The sequence below is a fragment of the Leguminivora glycinivorella genome, chromosome 26 (assembly GCF_023078275.1).
Source record: "Leguminivora glycinivorella isolate SPB_JAAS2020 chromosome 26, LegGlyc_1.1, whole genome shotgun sequence".
NCBI classification, from domain to species: Eukaryota; Metazoa; Arthropoda; class Insecta; order Lepidoptera; family Tortricidae; genus Leguminivora; species Leguminivora glycinivorella.
Genome location: NC_062996.1, coordinates 4,299,084 through 4,326,414, shown reverse-complemented (window position 1 = coordinate 4,326,414; position 27,331 = coordinate 4,299,084). Strand labels below are relative to the sequence as shown.

Genomic DNA, 27,331 nt, shown 5'->3' with positions numbered 1-27,331 from the left:
ACAGGTGGTACATCATCTTCATCACTAGATTCACCCACTTTTATAAATTTTAAAGCAGAAAATTTGACTATATTCAAGGTCAAATTACTTTATCCACTAGTGGATAAAATACGTTTTTACCAGCTGTCATTAAAGGATAAAACACGTGTTTCCGAGCTAATGCGGGGAAAAATTAATGCCATATTTTCTTTTATCAATTAAAACGTTTTGAGTAAGCTTTGGGAATCAGAACGGAGGGTTGTTGAAATATACACACAACTTATATTACAGTAACTTTAATTGTTTAAAAACAATATTTATAATAAGCATTTATGTAACACATACTTTAGTTAACTACAACTAACTTAATATACGAATAAAGCTACATCTCATACAATAAATGTGATAAGAAGTGTGTACTTAGTGCAAAACTTTATATAGAATTATATAATTTTATACGCACTATATGAACATTATCTTATAAGCTATGACATTGTTTTTGATGACAATGAAAGCACATTCGGCTATATGTACCTACTTATTTAAAAAAAACTACAATGTATCTATATTATGGAACTTAGTCATTTTGTGTCAGAATATCCCTATAATATTTATTTTGTTAAAATAAATATTGAAACCTTTAAATTTGTTTTGTTTTGTTTTGTTTGTTGTTGTTGTTTTGTTTGAAACCTTTACAGGGGATCGATTTTTGATTTTCGAACGCACGAATTCGCCGTTCGAAAGTCTGTGGAAAACGACGTAATGCTATTTTTAAAAAGGGCGGCTAGTAATTTTTAAACTAGTGGTAATGACCACTCGTTTTTGATTCTGTTAGTAGAATTTAAATCGCTAGTAGTGGAGATATTATTGAACGAATTTCACGAAATCGAATGGCCGAGATTCAAAAATCGGTCCCCAGAAGCTAAATCCAAATTCAGACATTGAATCGATATGACATCAATACAGACTTAACATTGACAATATGAAGTCTGATATTCTTTGCATATTGATCATGACATATGATTCCTATGCCGATACATAAATTTGATCATATACTAGCTTGCCCGTAGGATGATTCAAGAGTTTTATTTAATAATTAAAATTATTCATCAATCATTTTAATCATGACTTCAATACTAATGAATAGATTAGTATTGAAGTCATGATTATCAAGTCGGTATTAATTATTTTACGTACGAGTAGCTCACTTTTGAAGTCATTTGTACATGATTAAATTGATTGATGAATAATGATTAATTATTAAAATAAAATTATTTGAATCATCCTATATTATAAATTGATGTCATCGGCATGGATTCATGACATATGCTTATGCATATATGTACTTAACAAACATTGATTCTTAATAGGTATTGGAGCGCCATCTAGGTAATTAGGTATGAAAATAGATTTTATAGATACTTGCGAGTACCGCTAAAGCTGTATTACATTCAGAGTCGTCGTCGATCACTATGATCAAATATAGTCGATATACTTAGATATTTATAGATTTAACTATACTGCTAAGGTTCGCTATGTGGTAGGTCACTGTACAAAGATATGAAAGTAGTCTTAAGAATTTTTTTACCGATCTCTTTCCGTTTAATCATATTTTTTTATTCACCATTTTATGACTTTCAGTGATAAATTAGACTAAGAGTATGTTTTTTTAACGTTTCTCTAATGATCAAGATCAATTCATGTTTTCAAGACTATTTTATTACTATTTATACTCATACTCCAAAAAGTGATTTAAAAAACATTGTATATCTAAATATGACAGTTTATAATTTAAATTAATCGTTATATAATATTTATGTACTCCTTTCTTAATTATAAATAACCACATAAGTAATAGTGGCGCGATAGTGATGAAATATGCACGATCGATAATAATCGAAAATTAAATAAAAGTCGTTTGTTACTCTCTAAACCTAATTGTAAACACCTATTGTTTGTCACAGTAACTCCTATTTTTTTTAATTCATACACTGCGAGAGAAAAGGTCGATAATGGGACGCTTGAGGCCGGTTAGCCGTATGGGCACGATTAACCCCACTAGCCCCGCTGTGGGTTGAAAGGTGCTTCTTTAATGCATACCGCACCGCGAATGCCTTCCCACATATGTGGCATGAGAAAGGTTTCATACCAGTGTGACTCAGCAAATGTATTTTTAACGTAGATATCAGCGCAAAAGATTTCTTGCAAATATGACAAACATGAGGTCTTTCTCTGAAATGTACAGATTTTAAATGAACGGTCAACGCACATTTATATGAAAATTGTTTATTACAGATTCTGCAGGCGTGCGGTTTTTGTCCAGTGTGTATTATCATGTGGTTTTTCAAAGTGGCTTTCAATCCGAATTGTTTATGACATATTTCACAAGAGTATTCTTTCTCACCCGTGTGTATTTTCTTGTGAGCTTTCAAGCTGCTCTTTTCTGTGAATCGTTTGTCGCATACATCACAAGCATGTGGTTTTACTCCCGTGTGGCCCTTGAGATGTCGAGCCAAATAGCTTTTTTGTCTAAATCGCCGTCCACATATTTCGCAACAGTAACTTTCCTCTGTGAAATTTGGCAGATTGATGCCATCTGAGTGAGTGAGTAAATGTTTTTCTAAATTTCTTTTCAGCGTAAATTGTTTCGCGCATACTTCACACGTAAGGGTTTTTTTCTGGCCGCGTGTCTCAGAGTGGAAACGCCTATGCTTTTGTAGAGTATATTTGAAGGCGAATGTTTTTTGACAAATCTCACAAGAATAAGGCTTTTCACCCCTGTGGAAGCACATGTGCGAGTCTAAAGTGGTTTGGAGAGCGAACTGTTTCTTACAGATTTCACAGGCATGAGGCTTTTCCCCAGTATGCGTGCGAATATGACGAACCAACGCAGATTTTAGTGTGAATTTCTTCTCACATACATCACAGTTGAAAGGATATTGCCTCTCCTGACTGTGGATTTGAATGTGAACTTTCAAGTGACCCTTATGCCTAAATTTCTTTTGGCAAACATCACAAGTGTGCGGTTTTTCACCAGCGTGTATCATCATATGTGATTTCAAACCATTACCACTGTAGTATATTTTGTGGCACAGTTCACACTGGTAGATTTTTCTATTTTCATCATCGTCTTTAAACCTCTCAGCGTTTTTGTTCGGAGCGTTTATGTCATCACGTCTCCCTCTATAGATATTGTGTTCTTGTAACTCGTGTTCCTTCAACTGTGAATCTTCTGTAAATTTCTTGTCGCACACTTCACAAGAAAGTTGGTCATCCGTTAAGTCCTCTTCAACCTTATGAATCTCCATATGAGTTTCTAAGTCGCTTTTCTCTGTAAACCACTGACAGCAAAATTTACATGTGTTAATTTTTTTTGCGGGAACTGGAATTTTGTTTTTCGCGTGTAGAGCGAACATGTGTCTTGTGAGACTCTCTTCCTGGTCGAATGTCTTGCGACATTTCTTACATTTGTACTCAGTCTTTACAGTCTTTATGAGAGGCTCCGAATCGCTAGAATCACTGTCGGATTCGGGATCAGAAGCCGCAGCGGGCGTCGGCAGGTCAAACAATAAGTCTGAAAAAAAGTTATGATGTAGGTACTGCGTTTTTTAACTACTGCCGCTCAGTTGTAATATAAGTACAGAACAATAATGTTTTCGATAATTCATGGCGTGTGGTTTAGTCCCCAGAATTAGCAATGCATTTGGTGTTGAGATTGCAAAAGGTCACTTATCTCTGGAAATCTTTTGGTATGCATTTCCATAAAAGACAAAAAAAAAGTTTTATTTTAGAAAGTTTTATATTCATGTTTAAATATGCTAAGACATAAAGGTAATTTTAAAGTTAAAATAATAAATGTTTTCATGACGTTTAATTTTGTAACACAGAACCGATATACCTGTTATTATTGTTTGAAAGGCTAAAAACAAATGGTATTCTCATATTATACGTGTAAAACCTTTGTTAAAGATTTAAATTCATGTTTTGTTTATGGTTCAATACCACAGAAAACAGAGATAAATACTTAAATAAACGACCGTGTCAACTACAAGATATTTTACAAAAAAACTTATTTAGGAAAAGCTATCTGTAGCGTTTAATTTATAACTTATAAACTAGACAACAATATGACTATCGATATAGTAAAAAGATTGATTTTGAGTGTTGTTATTCGTGATATTTATATTTACTGTTATGATGACTCTAAAATCATTAAAAAAACCTTATAAAATTTCAATAAATATTCGTAGTTACGTATGCTATGGATATCTAATAAAATAGATGCAACGGGGATAGTACTTAGGTCAAGTAGTACTACTAACATTTGTCTCATCTATGCGAGTACTTATGGAAGTATTGTTCTAATTCATGTGCGACATAAACGGGCGATACTGAGGAACGTTACTAGGTGTACTTGTCCCACCGCTATGGGTAGATAAATGCTTTTTCAACGCATATTTCACTGCGAAAGCCTTGCCACAAACCTGACACGAAAAAGGTTTTACACCAGTGTGACTCGACATATGAATTTTTAATGTAGATATCAACGCAAACGGCCTTTTGCAAATGTGGCATACGTGAGGTCTTTCCTTAAAATGAATTGCTTTTATATGAACGTTTAAAGCACATTTATAAGAAAATTGTTTATTACATATTCTGCATGCGTGCGGCTTCTGACCTGTATGTACAATCATATGGTTTTTCAAAGTTGCTTTTAAACTAAATCTTTTACGACATATTTCGCAACCATAAGGTTTGTCACCGCTGTGCACTTTTTTATGAGCTCTTAAGTTACCTTTGTGGGTAAACCGTTTGTCACATAAGTCACAAGCATATGGTTTCAACCCACTGTGACCTTTTAGGTGTCGCGCCAAGTAACTTTTTTGCCGGAATCTTCTTCCACAAATTTCACAACAGAAACTTTCTTCTTGACTATCTGGCATGTCGATATTGGTATGGGACAACAAATGCTTGTCTAAAGTAGCTTTTAAAGTGTATTGCTTTTTGGCATATTTCACACTGATGCGGTTTTTGTCCCGTGTGAAATCGCTGATGGGAAATCAAAGTGTACCTAAACGCAAAAGATTTATTACAAATATCACAAGAGAAAGGCTTTTCTCCTCTGTGATAACGTAAGTGTGCGTTCAAAGTGCACTTCAGTGCAAATTTCTTTCTACAAATGTCACAGGAATAAGGCTTTTCTCCCGTGTGGGACCGCAAATGGCCAGTCAAAGCAGATTTAAGGGAAAATCTCTTTCCACATATCTCACATGAGAATGGATATTCCCTATTTTCATTATGAATTTGAATATGATACTTTAAGTGACTTTTATGCCTGAATGTTTTCTGGCACACTTGACATACGTGAGGTCTTTCGCCCGTGTGTACCATCATGTGCGATTTTAAACCATTGCTGCTTCTAAAACGTTTTTCGCACAGTTCACAAGGGTAGATTGTTCTTGGTTTGTGTTCGTCACACATTCTGCACATGTCGTCCTTTTTCTTTTTCTTGCTACAATTAGGAACCGCTCCATCGTCGAATTCATCGTGTTCTTCTCCAGTCGACAGTCTTCTGTAGACAGCGTGGTCTAACTCATGCTCCTTCAAGTGAGATTCTTCTGCAAACTGCTTGTCACATATATCGCAAGAGAACTGTCCATCAATGATCTCATTAGGTGATACCTTATGAACCTCCATGTGTTTTTTCAAATCGCTCTTTTCATCAAACCATTGACAGCAGAATTTGCATGTGTGTATTATTTTGGTGGGAACTGGAAATTCGTGTTTGGCGTGGACTGCAAACGTATGCCTCTTGAGGCTTTCTTCGTTGTCAAATGTTTTGCGACAAGTTTGGCACTTGTGCGACGCCTCATCGAGCTCCGACTCGGACGCAATGTCCACGCAAGGTGTCGCTGCGGTGAATAACAGCCCTGAAAAAACGTCATTGTGTACTCTTCAACATTTCACGCTTGTCTTCACGGATAAACAGTTGGGAGGCAACAAGTGTAGCCTCAGAGTTAGCAACGCATTTTCTATCGAAATCATACATAATTATGGGCCATGTAACTGGCAAGTAGCTATTAAAGTTGAGTTGTAAGAACAAGTATTTTACTTTCATTATCAAGACCATATTTATTTGAAAGTCACAGAAATAATCTGCACACTTGTACTTGGTTTCTCTTCAGTATGATACTGCGATAAATACTAAATAAGACGTAACAGTGTCTTAAAATTTACACCAGCATTTATCGTGGTTTAATACTAGAACAAAAATTAAGTGTCGGTAACGTAGCCTAGCGGAAGCGAACCAGAGATTGCAGAATTAGACCTAGAACGTTTCTGATTTAAATAAAATATAAGTTGAATGATAGTAGTGTTTCAATAATGTTGTGTTTTCATTTCACTCTGGGTTAAAAACTCAGAATGGCTTTCCCGTCAATAAAATTATTAAAATAAAGGCGAGACTACTATTACTTCTAATGATAAATATGAGTAATTTACTTTGGTTTTCGTGGGGTTCAAAAAAAGATCGGCCAAGAAACATACTCATCACTATGCCTAATTGAAAAAAGTATAAATATTAACAAAAACAAAGCTAAAAAATATAGGACTGCTTCAAATATGGTTTGATCTCATTGTCAGTAAGCAACAGTCCACATTGTTATAAAATAATAACAATAATCAGATTTGAAATAACAGTATTTAAACGAAGTATGTCGCTTATATCGCTTATATTAAGTCACGATGTTTTAAGTCATTATACGACACAAAATCCGTCTAAATATTTTCATTTCTATCTGTCGTCTATTCAGTAACCGAAGACAATATTGAACAGAATATTTACTGTTTAAACTATAATTATTTTTAAAATCGGGACTTAATCGCGTATGACTACATATTAAACTGACCTCCAACGTTTCAGGGACGTCGTTGTCTCCGAGACCACGGGGACAACGCCGTCCCTGAAACGTTGGAGGTCAGTTTAATATGTAGTCATACGCGATTAAGTCCCCATTTTAAAAATAATTATGTGTAATAATCGTGAAAGTTTAAATCAGTGTTTAAACTATAGTTAAGATAACAGCAAAAGCCATATTGGTTACGTGTGTTAACACTTATTTCTACAACTTATCATATTGCGAGACTCATCACGCGAGAATTAATTCATGCAATGCGGTAGCGGATGATAGTGCGACGCGCGCGGTGGCATCTGTCGGCTAGTTGAGGAAGCCCCGCCGCTGTGGGTCAATAAATGCTTTTTCAAAGCGTATTTCACTGTAAACGCCTTGCCGCATACATGACACGAAAAAGGTTTCACGCCCGTGTGACTTAACATGTGTATTTTCAACGTAGATATCAATGCAAATGCCCTTTTGCACATGTGACAAACATGAGGTTTTTCTCTATAGTGTATTGCTTTTATATGCACGTTCAAGGCACATTTATACGAGAATTGTTTATTACAAATCTTGCATGCGTGAGGTTTTTGTCCAGTGTGCGTAATCATATGGTTTTTGCAACTAGCTTTGGATCCGAATCGTTTACGACATATTTCACAAGCGTAAGATTTTTCACCCGTGTGCACCATCTTATGAGCCCTTAAGTTACCTTGCTGGGTAAATCGTTTATTGCATATGTCACACGCATACGGTTTTACTCCAGTATGCGATCTTAAGTGTCGTGCTAAATAGCTTTTTTGTCGGAATCTCCTTCCACATACTTCGCAACAGAAACTCTCTTCGGGTTGGTCTGGTAAGTCAAGGACATCGGCATGAGAATATAAATGTTTGTTTAATGTAGTTTTTAAAGTAAATTGCTTCTGGCAGACGTCACACGAATAAGGTTTTTTTCCTGTATGAAAGATCATATGATTATTCAAAGTAGACCGAAAAGCGAATGGTTTACTACAAATTTCACACGAGTAAGGTTTTTCTCCGGTATGTATCCGCATGTGAAGCTTCAAAGAATATTTTTGCGCGAACCGTTTTTTACACACAGCGCAGGTAAATTGGAATTGCCTATTCTCATTGTGTATCTGAAGGTGTGCTTTTAAATGGCTCGAGTGCCTAAATCTCTTCTGGCATATATCACAAGTGTGGGGCTTTTCACCGCTGTGCACCATCTTATGCCATTTTAAACCGTTGCTAGTTTTGAAACGTTTCTCACATAATTCACACATGTGATTTTTCTCGTCCGTATGGATTAGCTCGTGTTTCTTCAAGTGTGCTTTCTCGGAGAACTGTTTGTCGCATATTTTGCAAGTGAGTTCGTCGTCACTCGACTCGTCGGACGTGACCTTGTGGATCTCCATATGTGCAGTTAAATCAGTGACATCTGTGAACCACTGACAGCAAACTTCACAAGTATGGATACTGCTGGTCGAGGGTGGTACTATGTTCATTTCGTTAATGATCACCTTGGACTGTAGTTCATGTTTGGCGTGAATAGCGAAAGTGTGGCGATTTAGGCTCTCTTCTGTGTCAAATGTCTTTCGGCAAGTCTGGCACTTGTATGGAGAACCCTGTGCCTGACTCTCCAAGGAAATTGCCGCCGCGCAGTCGCGCTCTGAAAAAGTTATGGTGTACTTACTCTTCACCGTTAGCCGCATTCTCGTTTCGTGTGTAAAGCAGATGTAATTTTAGTATTACATTTTAGTCCCAAGAGTTAGCAACGCATTTATTGAGATTACAGAATGTCTACTTACCATGTAATAACTTGTGTCTATAGTTTGTCTCCCACATAAAATCAAATATAAAATTACGTTACTAAGTAGACAAAGATTAATGCATTTTCAGTAAAAGAATAGCGATAGTATTTATAAACAATTTTGCAATCGGCATAAATTGTTCTCCTTACGATTTTATTGATCTTAACGTTGTTTAACGTGTACGAGAGATAACCATTACAGGTTATAGGTTGACCATTATAGGCATAAAGCCATAAACTCATCAAACTTAGCAGACAAACATAGTGTTTTAAAGCATATAAAAGACCAAGTGATTTAAATATAAAGAAGAAGATAAAATTAGAATTTTATTTATAAAACATGAATAATAGTATACAATACATTTAAGCACAGATTGAATATTGGTTCAAATCAAAATAAAATAACAATTTAAAACAGGTGGTTTTCGCCTATACTAATATAATAATTTACTCATTGGGCATCAGTTAGTTTCGTCGGTTGAACCTCTATTTATATGTAACATTTTTTTTCTTGTTGTTCATAATTACCGTGAAATATAAGTATGAAAAGCATTACACCTACATATTACTCATTCATTATAAAAAACTGTACTTATATTGAAATAAGGCTACAATATCTTGATTTAAAAGTAACAATATAAATACTATATACGGTTTGCTAATCCCATTGAAGATTACAGTATTTTTTTGTATAAGTGTTAATAAAACCCTTATTCTGTTTAATAACTGCATTCTTTATGTTTTAAATACCACAAGTATATGTAAATAAAAACATTGAAGTATTAATTAATTTTAGTAGGAACGATACGTCCTTGAAATCGAACGCTGTTACTTCAATCGGTTTGAGTTTTATTCTCTATTTGTATATTCCGTAACCTCGGAAGTAGGCACATCTATAAATATTACAATTATCAGTTTTGATGTTATCTACGCTCTACATAGCTGCCTTACATGTCAGGAAAACAAGTTATCGCTATAGACGTTAAACTTTCGTGAGACATATTTAAATACACAGGTATGCTTAAGTTAATATATCGCAATTAGCGACAAGTTTCGAGTTATATGGAAAACCCATAATCAGGCAACGGCGGCAACACATCACGATCAGTGCACTGAGTGTAGCCGCCGCGACGGGTCTCGATATGACTAGAAACATGTTGCCAGTGGCGATATATCAACGTGAGCATTATATTAGTATATTTAAATATCAGGTTATTACTTTTTTTTTAATTTGGACAGTGCGACATAGAAGGGTGATAGAGATTAGAGCGACTCGGGAATGGCCGGCTGGCTGTGGGAGCCCCGCCACTATGCGTTAACAAGTGTTTCTTTAAACCATATTTAACTGTGAATGCCTTGCCACACACGTGACATGAGAAAGGCCTTTCCCCAGTGTGACTCAATATATGTTTCTTTAAAGTAGATATTAAAGCGAATGCTCTTTTGCATATGTGGCATACGTGCGGTTTTTCTCTGAAATGAATTGCTTTTACATGAACGTTCAAAGCGCACTTATAAGAAAATTGTTTATTACATATCTTGCATGCGTGAGGTTTCTGTCCAGTGTGTATGATCATGTGGTTTTTGCAATTAGCCTTTGTGCCAAATCGTTTACGACAAATTTCACAAGTATAAGATTTTTCACCAGTATGAGTCTTCTTGTGGGCTATCAAGTTGCCTTTTTGGGTAAATCGTCTGTTGCATATGTCACAAGCATATGGTTTGACTCCCATATGAGCCCTAAGATGTCTAGCTAAATAGCTTTTCTGTCTAAATCGTTTGCCACACATTTCACAACAGTAACTTTCCTCAGGTTGGTTTGGTATATCGATGACATCAGCGTGAGAGAATAAATGCTTTGTCAGAAGACTTTTTACGGAAAATTGTTTTTGGCAAACTTCACAGGTATAAGGCTTTTCTCCGGTGTGGAAGCGCTTGTGCGCGTTCAAGGTGGATCTAAACGCAAATGGTTTATTACAAATTTCGCAGGAATACGGCTTTTCTCCCGTATGTATACGCATATGAAGTTTTAAAGACGACTTTTGCGCAAATCTCTTCTTGCATACCGCACAAGAGAAATGAAATTCTCTATTGGCGTTGTGGATTTCAATATGAGCTGTTAAATGGCTTTTGTGTCTAAATCTCTTCTGGCACACTTCACACGAATGGGGTTTTTCTCCGCTGTGTACCATCTTATGCATTTTTAGACCGTTACTGGTTGTGAAACTTTTCTCGCACAAATCGCATGAGAACTTTTTATCTACGCCGTGGCTGAGTTCGTGTTTTCTCAGCTGAGCCTTATCTTCAAATTCTTTGTCGCAAATGTCGCAATTTAACCGATCATCGTCCGAGTCATTGGATGACACCTTATGTATCTCCATATGTATACTTAGGTCACTTTCTTCAGTGAACCATTGACAACAGAAGTCGCACGTATGGATATTTTGCGCGGTCGGAGGTTCCGTGATGTCATGTACGGCTCCTTTGGTCTGCAGTTCATGTTTGGCATGGATAGCAAAGGTGTGCCTTGTGAGACTCTCTTCTTGTTCAAATGTTTTCCGACAAGTTTGGCACTTGTACGGCGGGCCAGTGCGTTCGGCCTCGAACCGACGCTCGAAGGCTGTCGAGGCGCCACCATCGCGCTCTGAAAAACATTTATCATGTACTCTTAAGCGTCCTTTTTTAGTTGCCGTTGTGAAACAGTCGGTTATATTCTAGCAAACAGGCAATCATTGCACTTTCGTCCCCAGAGTTGACAACGCTTTGAGATTGCTCGGGTCCATTTATGTATGCGCTCTATTGCGTTATTTTTTGTAGAAACATCAAAAAACTTATTCAGCAGACGCATATGACTATCGCTTATCTCTTGTGTTTTTCTTGCATATGTTAGTGTAATTCTTATATAATTATATTGTTTGATTTTTGAGATATATTCTGCATAATAAAATAAACAACTTAAAGGTTTACTTATTGGTAAAACTATTGAAATGCGTGTTTAATGTACTTAATACTTTATTGCCAACACAATCAAATACATTACATTTGCCTTACATTAATTACAAATAAATCTTTTTTTACTATTTAAGATACACAAATCAGAGTGAAAAAAGACCTAGGCGCGACAAATCATCTTTACACATATTTGAACATTCATTCGTTTTTTAAAAGGGATTGCCCCCTATTAACTCGTATTGATATTTGAGCAATCGAAAGCTTCCAAAATAAAACCACGAGTGGTTTGTAAAGTGTAATTTTGAGCGTTACAAGGATAATATTGCATATTCAAATAAACGTAGCAAAATAAATATAGTTAATAAAATTATCACATAAACGTCAATTCTATCGGCTAACATCAACAACCAACCAATAATATGCATCAGATTACAGTAATAAATAATAATGAATATTTACACAGATCAACCTAGCTCCAAACTAAGCAAAACTTGTACTATAGGTGCTAAGCGACGATATACATATGTACTTAAATAGATAAATACATACTTATATACATAGGAAACATCCATGACTCAAGAACAAATATCTGTGCTCATCACACAAATATGGCTCTTAAAAGTTTTTGTAGTACTAAAAGAGCATTTACTTCAAGGTGTAGTGAAATTGTGATAAAGCTTATTTCTATTTATCGGGTCCTGTTGTACTAAGTATTCTGCATTTTTAGAGGTAAAAAAATGCTGCTATTACCAAAATGTGGTTTATGCTATATATGCAAGGTGTGTTGATGTGTATGCGGTTTTTATAACCTACTTAAGCTTTCTTTTAGTATGACTCCGTAACCGTGGTTTTTCTCTGACGTGAAACCGCATATGTGTATTCAAGGCGGACTCGCGAGCAAATCGTTTCTTACACATAGCACACGAATATACTGCGCCCGCATGAGAGAAACGCACGTGCGTATCCAGCGTAGATTTACGCGCAAACCGACTCTTACACTTGTTGCAAGAGTAAGGTTTGTCCCCAATGTGTTGATGCTTATGGTCTTCGAGTTCACATTTATGTGCAAACTTTTTTTTGCATATCTCACAGGAGAAATTCGACTTATTCTTTATGTGACTTTGTCTATGGATATTTAAGTCACTTTTAGTCTTAAATAGTTTAAGACATAATTCACATTTGTGTGATCTCTCACTCGTATGACAACGCATATGAATTTTTAAAAGAAAATTATTTTCAAAAGTTCTTTTACATACTTTACATGATAATGCGTTGAGCGCTGACGTTTTTTTCTTCAAATCATTTTCCTGCGTATCTTTATCTTGACGGGCTTCGTAACTCTTCGATTGTACCTTATGCATCTCCTCTATATGCGTATTTAAATCAGATTCGACTGTAAACCATTGACAACAGACATAGCAAGTATGCTTATTAATCGTAGGAAGAGCTAGGTAGTCGACAAAATCATCTTCGCACTGCAGTTCATGTTTGGTATGGACAGCGAACTTGTGTCTCGTTAGACTCTCTTTATGATCAAATACTTTTAAACAGGTCGTACAGCTGAATGGAGGCATGTCGTCATCTGTTTCAATCTCAACCAATACCGTGTCCACGGTAGCTATGACTTCGTTGTAAAATAGACCTGTAAACAATAATACGATGTATGGTACTGTCACACATGGACAATTTTTTGTAAGCCAGCCGGCGCATTCACTAACATTTATGCGTCCAAAGAGTTGACAATTCTTTTGTATTTTACCAATTTAGTTTTTAACGATTTTTAATTTAAGGTATAATTTGAGTTGTGGTAATTTGACGTAATTTTCAACGAATATTCTCTTATATTATAAAAGCATGAAGTTTTCTATATTGTAAATACTAGAAGCTTGCGACTGTTTTATAAATAATACTGATTTGTCTGCAAATTTGTTTTTACATATTTCAAACTTGAGGTTACATGTTGCATACGTAAATTACGTGTGTTAATCAATCAATTACGAGTCTTTAATTCATATTTATGGAACATGGTTTTTGGAAGTTTAAAAGTAATAAACTTATTGACAATTTGCCAGAATTTGCAGGGTACGTTTACTTTTCCGAGGACTTTCAAAACTAAAAGGTTCCAGAACCAACTTTTTTGTAGTAGAAATGCCCTGAAAAAAGAAATCTCACTTTTTGTACAGTCGACCAAAGATGTGGTTTAGTCCCTACGGGTGAGGTTCGTTTAAACGTCACGAGACAACAATATTATGTCAGTGACAATCGCTCTGTCTATACACGGTGTTTCCGTTATCACTCAAAACCTCAGACACCCCAACTGATTTTTATTTTTTTAAACTTATCTGGAGTATTCATTTTTTAATCTGATGTTTATTTATTTTTTAAATTGAATATTTAAATTTCTGTACAGCTCTACTCGACTTTTAACTCTACACTCAAAAAAATAATTGCTAGCTACCATCAAAAACCTTTAAACTACTTATTTGTGTACGTTACTGCAACGACATAAGGTTTACCATATGTCACTGTAAAACACTTCAAAGCTTTGTCACAGCAAACTTCAAATTGGACAGGTAATCTCAGTAAGCAAATTTAAACCCAACATTTAAAATAACAAGGTTGTAATTAGGTACGAGTTCAATTTGTTATGACTTATAACTTATTAGAGGTAAACATTAAAATTAAACTGACAAACAACGTCAAACTCGTAGCGGAAAAAAATAGTCGTCCAAGTAACCAGCCAGTATGAATACCCCTAAATACTGAAAAAGGTATACAACCTCTAGCAATGCGATATGCACAATGTTGTATTACGAATTTGTAGAATGGGCACGTAAACAATAACTAATAATACAAATTTAAAAAAATATATATTACCCCCATCAAGATGTAGCTCAATCGATTCTATTATCGATTCTGAACAAACGGTTTTCAGGTTTTTAGTGTTAAGTGAAACACGGTGTATATGATGTTTACGTCATGCCATGTGTCAAGTCAACCTTAGCGATCGTTAGAGCTCACAGAAACTTTTGTAAAAACTGGTAGACCACTTTCTTGGCCGACTGTACTTACTCCCGTAACAAATGGTTTAATTTGAATGTAACAGCAACAAATTTGCAGCGTATGCCCACTTACCATCGGATATTACTCGTAACATGGTTGTCTCCTCAATGATAAAGAATACTTGACATATTAAACAAAATGTGTCAGATAAGAAAGATGCATTAATAAGCAAAATATATGCGTCTTACTAGTAACTTATGCCTAGACGACACCGCCAAGTCCATTAAATTATTGGCTTTTGGAGACAGGTCACAAATGATATGACTCTATGAAGCAGCAACTGACAAGTACATGCACTACTCAGTAACCGCGGGAGAAGCAGAAGTTACGCGGAAGAGCATAGATTGAATTTAGACTATCGTGTTACTAAAAACAGATGAAAAATAGACTTACCTGTTTCGTTCTTAACATCCTTGTGTTTTAAAAATGAATAAACACTACACTTGGTAGTGCCCCGTCCTCAACTCGAGGCGACCACAATTTTCCACTTATCCACAAAATTGATAGCAAATTTCATACACAATTCACTCCTGACAACACGGCACCAAGTGTACAGAATTTTCCAATCTTCCTCCATCAGACATTTATAATTCGTGAAATACGATAGTACTTTCTGTTATAATATATGGGCACACTTGCTTATGGTAAATGTAGGAATTAATATTCAAGTACACCTCAGATCTAGTAGCGATTTCATGTTTTAGCTTAAGACGAAACCAGAAACTCCATGTACAAACACAGGTTTACAATAATCAATCAACATTTAGTACAAACACTTTCAACCAAAACTTACATTACTACATTGTGTGTAATTTAATGTCTACATGACAAGATTTTTGTCGAAATATCGCTTGCTCTGGGGTGGCAGATCACCGGGCACAACACGTTTAATTTTATCTTATAAATAATGTCAATGAAGGGTGTTATTGTCAATCTGTTAGGTATTTATAAAATACAGAAACTAAAGCGGTCAATACATAAACCTAAGATTCCTTTCAATAACACACTGGAACACATACTTAAGTAGTAACCATATATTTTATCACTTTGGCCGTTACTGTTTGTTGCTGATCTTACTCAATAGGGGAAATATCATGACACCGCAAGGACTTTTATTCTGCGCGTTTAGAATACGTACGGACGTCTACACAAGCCATTGCTTCCTCTATTATAGTTCCGCCAGTAATCACAGTTTCACAAAGAACACATCAAATGTGAAACATGTATGAATCATGAAAATACCTCTTTGATTAACTTAAACAATTAAAGCAAACTCGAAGTTACGAATTGGCTATAAGTAACGTAATGACAATAACGTTATTCTTGCCATTAAAGTTTAAATCACTGTTCAAAAGCTGTACGAATATACTAAATTAAATTATCCATGAAGTAACGTTATTATTTGTGCCGTTTGTATATCCGAGGTCTTTATAGAGAGTACGTCGTAGATGTCGCATCGGACCGATAGATGGCGCCATCGTTCGTTGTAAGTCGCTCCGGCGTCACACCGCCGCGTTTGATTAAGTTAATGTTAGTTTTTTGGACACTTAGAGACCTTATACATCTCTGAGATTTTGATTATATTTTTAAACTTAATTTGTAACCTTGATTGGCCCTTATTTGTAAACTTGATTTGTTCTTTAATGATTGACAACTAGAGACTTGTACATCTCTTGAAATGTGTAATTTAGCTGTTCATTTTCTGTATTTTTTTTTTTGTATTATTTGACAAAGGTTTTTACTTTTAAATATTTTAATTTTATAAAATTTGACTCTTGGAGACGCTATACATCTCCATGGATTATTTGATTAAGTATAATATTTTTACTTGTAATATTCAGTCTTTTACAACTATTGAAGTATTATAGATTTCTTTTATCTTTGTATCTGTTTGCACTTTCTTTATGTATTGATTATAGTTAGTAATAATATGACATTTAGAGACTTTATACATCTCTAATTCTATATCAGTGTATAGCTACTTTGCTTATGATTAATATTTTTAGTTAATATTTCTATTAATTTCATTTGTTTAACTTTAATGAATACTCTGTAATGTTGACATGTAAAAGTGCCCCCGTGGCCTATTTGCTGAATAAATGATTTTGTATTTTGTATTTTGATGTTGGTAGTCCCGTTTTTCCCCACCTGCAACACAAGGCCCCCCCCCCCGCGCCCCGACCCGCCACCAGCCACCCACATTGTTTCGTCGAACGCCGAAGTGACCGGTTGTCGCGTATTCCGTTCGAACATTTTTACAGCATGGTGTCTCGAAATTAATCTTTTAGATTCTATTTCCTTGTTATTTCTGGTCAAACCAGAGTTATTCGTGTTTTTATTTAAAAAGTGGCTTATAACGTTTCGGAATTATGAAATTTTTAAATTTCAATTTCATCCGTCAATTCTTTCTTCCCTTTTAATTTACGCTCGTTCGTCTTGAATAATGAGATATATTATGCCTCGCTAGCGATCATTGTTCGTCTTTCGGGGTTCTCACTATAGAAATGAACGAGCGGTGCTTTATGATTCTACCCACTTTTTTGTAAGAAAGTTCCATGCTGCAAAAATCGTTACCGTTAGTCAGTTTTCTTTTTAAACTATTCGCATTTCCGAGACTAAAGTAGGAAGTGTTATCCGCGTATTAAAAGTTTCGCGCGAGAATATAAGCGGTAACGTAGGTAAGTTGCTCCGCCGGGGACCACGTGCTCCGGGGACCACGTGCTTCGCGACCGCGGGCTGCGCGACCTGCGGGCTGCGGCGGCGGCGGCGGCGGCGGAGGGCGCGGTGAAGGAATACCGCGCTCCAAGGAGGTTTGAATTTCTCCGACGAATGGGTGAGCAGATTCATATTATTTTAGAAAGAACATGTTCGGTTTCCGATTCGGTGCGGAGGCCCCAAGCCACGTGTCGGCGCCGAAACTTACTGTAGCGCTGCGATAGCGCCGCTGACCGCGGCAGTGTTGTCCGCCGCGTCGGCGCCGCCGAGGTTGCGTAGAAGTTGCCTCCTCGTTAACGATGGCCATCTCTGCGGTGCCGCCGAACAACGTTGTGGCCGCCGCATAGGCGTCGCGTGCGACGCTGTAAGTATGTCAGCTGCTGCCCCGACGCGAGCGCCGTGCCGTTAGTGATCAGTCGTCAATACGCAGGCTACCAGCGCGGCTACCTTCTGCCCCCGCCACAACGCCGCGAGCCTGCTGAAGCTGTCCACCAATATCGCTGGCCGCCACGCTTATGCTGGCGCCTCGATGGTGATGCAGAGCGTTCGTCTGCCGTGACAACGCCGCGATCCTGCTGAAGCTGTCCACCAGTATCGCTGGCCGCCACGCTTATGCTGGCGCCTCGATGGTGATGCAGAGCGTGCGTCTGCCTTGACAACGCCGCGATCCTGCTGAAGCTGTCCACCAGTATCGCTGGCCGCCACGCTTATGCTGGCGCCTCGATGGTGATGCAGAGCGTTCGTCTGCCGTGACAACGCCGCGATCCTGCTGACTGTCCACCAGTATCGCTGGCCGCCACGCTTATGCTGGCGCCTCGATGGTGATGCAGAGCGTGCGTCTGCCTTGACAACGCCGCGAGCCTGCTGAAGCTGTCCACCAATATCGCTGGCCGCCACGCTTATGCTGGCGCCTCGATGGTGATACAGAGCGTTCGTCTGCCGTGACAACGCCGCGATCCTGCTGACTGTCCACCTGCTGTAGCTGTCCACCAGTATCGTTGGCCGCCACGCTTATGCTGGCGCCTCGATGGTGATGCAGCGAGCTCATCTGCCGTGACTACGCCGCGATCCTGCTGAAGCTGTCCACCAGTATTGCTGGCCGCCACGCTTATGCTGGCGCCTCGATGGTGATGTAGAGCGTTCATATGCCGTGACAACGACGCGACCCTGCCGAAGCTGTCCACCAATATTGCTGGCCGCCACGCTTATGCTGGCGCCTCAGTGGTGATGCAGAGCGTAATACTGTTAACCGCTGCACAGGCGTCGCAATCCTTCTGCTGCGTCTGCCGTGACAACGCCGCAAGCTACTTGAAGTTTTCCACCGGTGTCGTCGGCCGACACGCTGATGCTGGCGCCTTGATGTCGCCTCGATCGCACGAGGTAAGATTGCAGACGCGGCGACCTTCATCGCGCCACCGAGCGCAATACTGCGGCTGCCGCGAAGGCGTCGCTAATTTTCCTGCCGCGTTTGCCGTGACGACGCCGCGAACTCTGTCGATGCTGTTCACCGATGTAGCTGACTGCCACGCTGGCGCCGGTGCCTCCCGCACTGACGGCGGCGACCTCGAGAGGGCCACCGAGCACGATACTGCGTGACGCGACAGGGCATCGAGACGCCTTTCGAGCTAACGACGGCCGTCTCAATCTCACCGCCGAACATAACAGCGTCTGCTGCAGTGACAAGCTTGTAAGATTGCTGATGTGGGCCCTTGGTGCTGCTAGCCACCACGCTGATAACGCCCGTCGCGCCTAAGATGTCACGCTCACCGTGAACACTGTCTTCCGCTACAATGGTGCCACGACCACGACTATCCAGGCTCCGTCTGCTACGGTATCGTTGCAGACTCTGTTGCTGACCAGGCTGATACTTCCCTCCAATGTGACGCCGGGCGCCGCTATCAGCTGACATCCCGTACACTATGGTATCCACTCTTCTCTTTCCAGTTCCCGCGAAGTACGACAGTATTTACACTCTATTTTGACCAAGGACTCCTCCGTCGCCGAAGTGAGAACAGATAAATTCTAAAGATGCTACGTCCTAACGTGGTTTGGACACCCATAGTTGAACGAGGTAAGACGTCAATAACCGGACGAGGAGCCGCACTGCTGCGAGGGTGTCCTGACGATGTTCGCGAGCTATCTAATCGGAGAGGCGCCTCGCGAGACGACCCTGTGATTCCTGTACATCGCTCATTGTGTAGGTCAAAGACATCTTAAAGGTTTGCGCAATTAAAAAAAAAAAATCTCTTTCAGAATGTTCAGATCTGAATTCGAGCCAGCGTCCTGCATCCTGAGCGTGCGTCTGTTTACCGGGTGGACACCAAAACCGATCGGTAATCTGGCCGCGGGGGTTCCAAGTACACGACGATTTCCCGGAGGCTTGTGGCGCCCCCTGTCCATTCGAGAGATTAACTTATTCGCCGAGCCTCTAATAAACAAATTGGGAAAAATAAACCCGCTTCGCCTTAGTGAACTTGAGATTCCAGCTCAAAGCGAAAGGGGCCAGGAACTCAGGAGGACTTCAGTAGTTATCATCTGGCTCGACTATACTGAATTAATATAGTGTTTGATTCGATCGTAGAACCTGATTTCATCAATTTCACAACTTTCGTGGTCTACAGAGGAAGGTTGCACCGCTGCAGTTTCCAGCATTACCTCGTACAGCTGCCGATAGCTGTAGGCCAATCGCCCCTGTTTTGCTTGCACCTGCAGCCCGATAAGACCTTCAATAATCGGAACATTGTACGAAGTAAAGCTCTTCCGATGGAAAATAATCTTCAACAGGTGGTGGCGCTGGCGACTGAAGTGACATGCAGCCGGATTAAGGTTCGCATAGCACTATATGCTATGCACAGTTCGGTTGTATGTTATGTTATGCTGCACGATGGCAGGACTACATCTCTTCTGTTACGAGTAACTACGACAGTAACTGCTGACTCCAACAGACTGTCGTACGAGGTCAGTATGCACCCCCTGGGAGCCAAGTAAGTGACCTTCGGTGACCTCGCCTTCTTCTGCTTCGCCCGTCATCGTACCTCTTCGTCTGCGAGAGCCCTGCATTACGCCGTACAACGGTACGTATTAAGCCTCCGCCACACATAAAGCGCATTCCGCTTCGCTAACGCTACGCTATCAGCGCGCTGAATGCGCGTGCATTCCGCTCGCGTCCCGCGCGCGTTGCGCTTGCAATCAGCGCTCGTTAGTTCCCGCTAGCGCCCACTGGGCGCAACGCCAGCGTTTGTGCGGTGCACCGCCATTATTACGCTCCGCCTACGCTTTTAAAGCGCGCATGTGTGGCGGTGTTTTAATTCACCCCTTGACCTGCTACCACGACGTGTTCAGCAACCACCAGCGATGCGACACGGACGTCTCCACCTCTCAGTCTACTCTGTCGACCTTCATTGCACGAAGTAGAAATCCGTCGCATCGGGTTTTGGATTAGGTAATGGATTACCCTAAGAGTCAATGACTGACTTGAAGAAATCGACTGATACCTCCGTCCAGTGTAGTAGCAATCGACAGCGCTCGTACTTTTCATCTTCTAGGCTAGTTTTACCGAGCGATCGGTATCCTCAAATGCCCTCACTAAAAAGAGTTCAGAGTTCAGGAGTCTCGCTTGCAACCGCGCTCGCTTGACGCGAAATAGTCTGATCGAAAATACCAGTATTGTAACAAATAGCCCTTGGGCGCCTGAGTGATGACCTTTTTCTGTGTTCGATATGGACGTAAGACGTTGGACTTTAAATAGTCATATCAAAGCTAATATTGATTTAGATAATTTTTACGAAGGGTTGACAAAAGCAGTATCAATTACGTTACCCTGCTACAGTACAAATAGTTACACTACTTTTACAGTTAATTTCCACACTTTGTGTCTGAAATTGGGTTTATAACCTGATAAAATAACGTGTCTGTTAATAATAATAGTGTATCTAAGGTTTTTGTATCTTGTTCAAGTCAGCCTCGCCTACATCTTTTTTGGTTTTGATCTGCGATGTATAATAATGTCATTTCTCTAACTATTCGCTGACTAAAGCTAAACGTCATCACGAAAATCTCTTTAGGCGTTTCTGGCACCGAGATATTCGCGGATCGAAGGCTATTTCGACTGATACATCTGTCAAATCGGTTCAACAACTGATTCACTTATTCTTCTATGCTATGCCAATAGGGCTACCAAAGGCTTGCGCGCCAGCTGACTCGCCACCAGGAGATAATAAACAGGTCTCTATAAAGACCTCGGATATACAAACGGCACAAATAATATAAAAATTTTACCTTCCAATAAAATTATTATTATTTTGCCTGGTATATCCGAGGTCTGAGTGATGCCTTCCTGGTAGGCTTAATATACCGTCGGCACTTCTCCTCAACAATGTGGGTGGCTGGTGGCGGGTCGGGGCGCGGGGGGGGGGGGGGGCCTTGTGTTGCAGGTGGGGAAAAACGGGACTACCAACATCGCGGCGGTGTGACGCCGGAGCGACTTACAACGAACGATGGCGCCATCTATCGGTCCGATGCGACGTCTACGACGTACTCTCTATAAAGACCTCGGATATACCAGGCAAAATAATAATAATTTTATTGGAAGGTAAAATTTTTATATTTTATAAGCCCCCGTATCTCTTGACATCGAGTAGGTACGCAGACTTGTAGCCAGACGCCACAAAAGTGGCGTAACGGCGACTGAACGAAATATAGCAGAACCCACTTGGTCGTCAAGTCCGCCATCGGACTATCGAAATAAACACATACATTACCATTTTGTAACGTTATCAAATACCATTATGAAGTACACAATTTCCAGACCTGAAAGATTTGCGTTGGCCGAGTCCACCATAGGACGTATCGCAAAAACGATATGAATATACATTACCGTTTTGTAACGTTATTAAATACCGTTATGACATACACAAAATCCGAAAGCCTAGCTTGGCCGGTCGAGTTCAATACCGGACAGTGTCGTTATTATTACAATCAATACACATAACCGTTTTATAACGTTATCAAATACCGTTATGAATAAACCGTTATTGTTAAAATAACGGTATCATAACGGTATTTAAATAACGTTATCAAGGCTTGCATGGAAGTATGCAATCTCAAGATTTCACATGCATTGCCAACTCTGAGGACTGAACACGGTATGCTTCTATACTAAAATGTCACCGGCTGTCATACCACACCAGAACAAAACACTAATACTTGATTGGTGACAAATAATAGAAATATCTAGAAATTACCCTGATATGTTATAAAAATCCAGTAAAATCCACCAATTTTATGGCCACTTTGTCTATAATTTAGTCAAGGATCTACTATACTGTTGTTTTTTTTTACCTTACGTAAAAAATATGACGATTCAGGAAAAATATTCCATGATATCAATTATCAATGTGCTAGATTTTATTAACCCATGTATTATCTTATATACAAAACTGTCCGTGGACAAGCACTAATTTCCATATACATAAAAAAAAATGGCAATCTCTAAATTACATTTTGTCTAACACAAACTGTTATCAAAGATCGGTAAAATTTCACAAACTATTATTAATGCTTTCACCGTCAGAGGGCATGGTCTACGCTTATGTGACGGTGAACGTATGCGATGCTGGCAGAAAATCTGTTAAAAAACAAAGTGAGATCCGTGTTTTAGCAGATTTTTTTGGAATCTTATAAGAAATCAGGGAGTTGTTTTATTTTGGGTACAATGTTAGCAAATACTAATAGTTAAAAATGTATTTTTTGTTACAATTAACGTATAAAAATCATCATAATTACAGATGTAGTGCATTTCATAAAACGTACGAACGTACAGTACAAGATGCAAAAATACGTATCGATTTTATCCGCTCAAAAATATGTACCGAGACCTTATTCCGCCGACATAAAGTGCTATGGGACATATTTTTGATAAGTTGTACGCACCCATATTTTTACACTTGACTGTACAAGATGTACTGACATTGACTGAACTAGCGTGACAAATACGAACGTTTCCGGAAAAATACGAAGGAAACCGTTTTCGCACTACATCTGTATAATGTCATCGTTTTTAACTAATGTCCCCGATTAACTAAGATTTCATCTAAATGGAAAGACATTGAAATTCGTTGTGTTTTGAATTTCATAATTTGTCCAATAGAAGTAACAGCTTTTCTACTAAGCAATGTCATTTTCATTTCATACTTCTAAATAAGTAGCCGTTGATCAGCCTGAGATACCATATTTCATTTTTATACAGACTTTTTACCTCAGGCCACAAAATTCTCTATTTTACAAGCCATGTTTTGTTGTAAATGGCGCTACAATCATATTATATTTATTTCATGGCTCACAGTTGTTTGAAAATACCGTTTATACTTTTTTATACCGTCAAACATACATAATGACTGCACTAGTACAGTCTAGAAACTCTAAAGCAATCGGATTTGAAATACACGAGGTGAAGGTTAAGCGAACTGACTGCGTAAACAAGCAGTTAATTGTTCACGTTCCAAAGAGCAATAGAGATTAGCTAGTGATTTGATTAGGCACTTGTTTACAGGCCCTGGTAGTCAAAAATGTCATTGCTCACTTCAGTGACTACACACAAAAGGAGCAACAAAGCACCATTTGTTTCAATTCTACTAAGTGGCAAGTTGTAGTCAATAGCTACTTTTATTGAAATAGTGATATTGATAACTTGGTCTTAAGACATTATGTACTCGTATAATGATAAAGTACCTACAAAAAATACTAGTTTTTAGAATCTGTTCTTGTACCCAAAATAAAAGTATGGTAGTTAAACTGAGCGCCTAACAAGATCCTATCCTCATTTATTCTACTTTCGTGTTGTAAACAACCAAAAGGTTACTTATTGTCAGTCTTATTGTAAGTCACTAGTTAATTAACAAACATTAACTAATAATAAATCTAGACTGACAATGTGTTACCTTTTGTTTGTCAACAACACATTTATTATATTTAGTACTTACTTGACACCAAGTCGCCATCACTCTCTGCTTTGAATTCCTTTTTGGGATCTTCACCTGTAACAAATAGAAGAATCAGTATTCATGTTGACAGAATTTAAATTAAAATTTTTTTCACTCACCACATGGAACTAAAAAAACTTCATGCAAATTTGACAACATACGTTAAAAATATGTTACGTACAAACTAGATCTCTCCATTCATTAAATGAGCCTTAAAATTATTATTATTTTGTTTGTCTTTACCATATCTCGGGACCAAGGGGTCCCGGACTTTTGGGAGGCATGCGTGGGACCGAAGGCAACAGTGCAGAGGCTCTTTAAGACAGTTTAATCTAAAAGGTAATGTGACACCAACCAACGATTATCCCTGTAAGCACTATAGTAATGAACCCAAGGACAATCCCCAGTTAGTATTACTATTATTACTTGTAAAGCAGGCAGGCAGTTATACATACATACATACAATCACGCCTGTATCCCATAAAGGGGTAGGCAGAGCACATGAAACTACTAAAGCTCCAGTGCCACTCTTGGCAAATAAGGGGTTGAAAGAAAACGAAACTGTGACATTGCAGTGACAGGTTGCCAGCCTCTCGCCTACGCCACAATTTAACCCATATCCCACAGTCGCCTTATACGACACCCACGACAGAGCACACGACGACGAGGCAGTTATAGTAACTGATAAAGCCTGTATCCAGTTGTCAGCAGAGGTTGCAGGTATGTATGTTGCACTGTGCTTGTCTAACTTATTCTTGAATTTGTTTACACTTTGGGCCGATATATCGTCCGGGAGCTGGTTGCAAGCTTTTACCACTCTATTACTAAAGAAATGTCTATGAGAATTGTTGTATGACCTGCGAGAGACTAGTTTATACTAATGACCACTGACGGGTGTTGTTATGTTCTAGCATTATATGAAAATCTTTGAGGTCATTTCGGGTTATTATTATTATTCAATTATAGGCGAGCAGCTATTCAGCTGATGAGCCTATGTCACACAGTGTCTCATGATTTATAGTTAGCAAAGTCATGTCACTGTCTTATTATTTAAAAGCCACTTGTCTAGTCTGTTTTTAAACACATTCACTGAGGGAGCAGTAACAACACTATCCGGTAAACTGTTCCAAGCCGCTACAACACGATTGGATAGGGAATGATATGCAGCTTTAGTAGTAGTAGGAGTGCGAATCAGTTTTAGGCTGTGACCTCGGGTCTCGCGGCTGGTACTTCTCATAGCGACTACTTTGTGAATGTCGGGGAGGTTGTAACAGTGGGTAACAATCTTGAAACATTCGATAAGGTCTCCTCTCGCTCTCCTGTCCTTAAGCGTGGGCAGCTTCAGTATACTTAGCCTTTTAGTATTTTATTACATACTCGTACAGTACAAATTTGGAACAAATATGAATGGAGTGAACACCCTTCCTTCTATCTTTACTTATTTCTATATGGCGGCCTCGGCCAAGTCAGGTCTATAGAAATATACAGTAGCGGAAAATAATCTATAATTTTTTTGTCGGACACATTTGCATACTTATCTTATAAAAACTTACGCTAATTGGGGGGTCCCAAATTATGAAAATGCCCTTTTCTCAAACATGGTATGAAATATTGATGTTATGTGCCTTATAATTGGCAGCGAAGTATGACGTTGCAGGTGCGGCTAGGACGATTGATAGATAATGGAATTTCATACAAACCTTGCAGGCCAAGGCCGGCAAAGTCCTCTTTTTTAATTTCCAAACACAGATAATTGTGACATAACATCCAGGCATTTAGCCAATTAAAAAAAAAACTATAAGGGGCTTTATAGACGTGCCGACTGCAACTGGTACGGGCCCTAGACAATATTTGATTTTGGGTGCGTTTTCATACAAAAAAATTTTTTTTCGTTTTTCTTTGAATTTTTTTTTTAACTTTTTGTTTTTTTTTTTATAAGCGTATACGGGGTATCAAAGGGGAACGAAAATTCGATTATTTTTGCGCTACGACGCACCGTTTAGGAGATACAGCCATCCAAAGTTACTATTTTCAGTAGACTTTATTTATTTCATCTCATGTTTGAGAAAAGCACTATACATACCTCGGCGGGAAATGGGGTTGCCCGGCAACCCCCTTTGTCCCGGCCTCTGTAGTAATGTACTATTTAACAAGTATGATAGATTTTTTTTCGCTCTGTAGCATATTTGCCGCGCCAGCACAATCCTCGCGACGTGGCTCGGTCTATGCCTGTGCAGCCCTGACATCTTGATAAAGAGAGAATGGAAATACTCACGTATCAAAGGCTCGTCGGCGCTGATGGGATCTTCTACAATCTCCACCTTAACAATGGCTGGTTTTTTGTCTGAAACAAAGATAATCTTTTGAGTCCATCCATTATATTCAAAACTATAATGTTTAAAACTATAATATATACTAGACAGGGTTCGAGGATATATTGATAGAAGATATCAATGGATATAAATATCCGATAAATATATATTTTTTTCTAAATATTGCAATACAAAAATGGTTTAAAAAAAATGTAACATTGTTAATAATATAGTTTTTTGTGTTTGTTACTGTTTTTCTACTAAATGTTATGTTTTTTAGTAGAATTTTCCTTATCTAAAGTTGTATTCATAAATAATGCAACAAAATAATAATATGCCTTCCATACAAAATGGATATATATCAAAGTTGATATATATCCGATATAATATATCATAAATATCCGATATTTTGATATTTATTATAAATATCGGATATTTTCGAACACTGATACTAGACATGTACTATGTAGGGACTTTCGTAACTTAGTTCTTTGGAATAAGGAGAGAACATACTAAACCTGTTCATATGTGAGTGTGTTTAGTAAATCCCACTTTGTCCGTTACCATTAAGGCGAGATTTACTTGTATCTTTATATAAATAAACTGACAAAGCGGCTATAAAGC

General features: G+C 38.5%; 2 protein-coding genes across 2 annotated transcripts in view; both read right to left on the bottom strand.

Moving 5' to 3' along the window:
• Positions 1 to 27,331, bottom strand: part of LOC125240104 (zinc finger protein 729-like) — a 34,340-nt gene that overhangs the window by 4,691 nt on the left and 2,318 nt on the right. The window contains exons 3-9 of the mRNA XM_048147950.1: positions 26,671 to 26,739; positions 24,396 to 24,449; positions 11,119 to 11,329; positions 10,584 to 10,641; positions 8,146 to 8,323; positions 5,344 to 5,909; positions 3,050 to 3,320 (exon numbers count right to left, since the gene is read on the bottom strand). Of these exons, the coding sequence (XP_048003907.1) occupies positions 3,050 to 3,320; positions 5,344 to 5,909; positions 8,146 to 8,323; positions 10,584 to 10,641; positions 11,119 to 11,329; positions 24,396 to 24,449; positions 26,671 to 26,739 (1,407 nt within the window). The remainder of the gene's footprint in view (positions 1 to 3,049; positions 3,321 to 5,343; positions 5,910 to 8,145; positions 8,324 to 10,583; positions 10,642 to 11,118; positions 11,330 to 24,395; positions 24,450 to 26,670; positions 26,740 to 27,331) is intronic.
• Positions 7,100 to 8,534, bottom strand: LOC125239655 (zinc finger protein OZF-like). Its single transcript, XM_048147296.1, has one exon. It carries the CDS (start codon positions 8,378 to 8,380, stop codon positions 7,139 to 7,141), a length of 1,242 nt encoding a protein of 413 aa, XP_048003253.1. The 5' UTR covers positions 8,381 to 8,534; the 3' UTR covers positions 7,100 to 7,138.

What these genes read in the sequence shown, in the direction of transcription:
- LOC125239655 (XM_048147296.1), bottom strand. Translation starts at nt 8,380, where the DNA reads ATGAACATAGTACCACCCTCGACCAGCAGTATCCATACTTGTGAAGTT.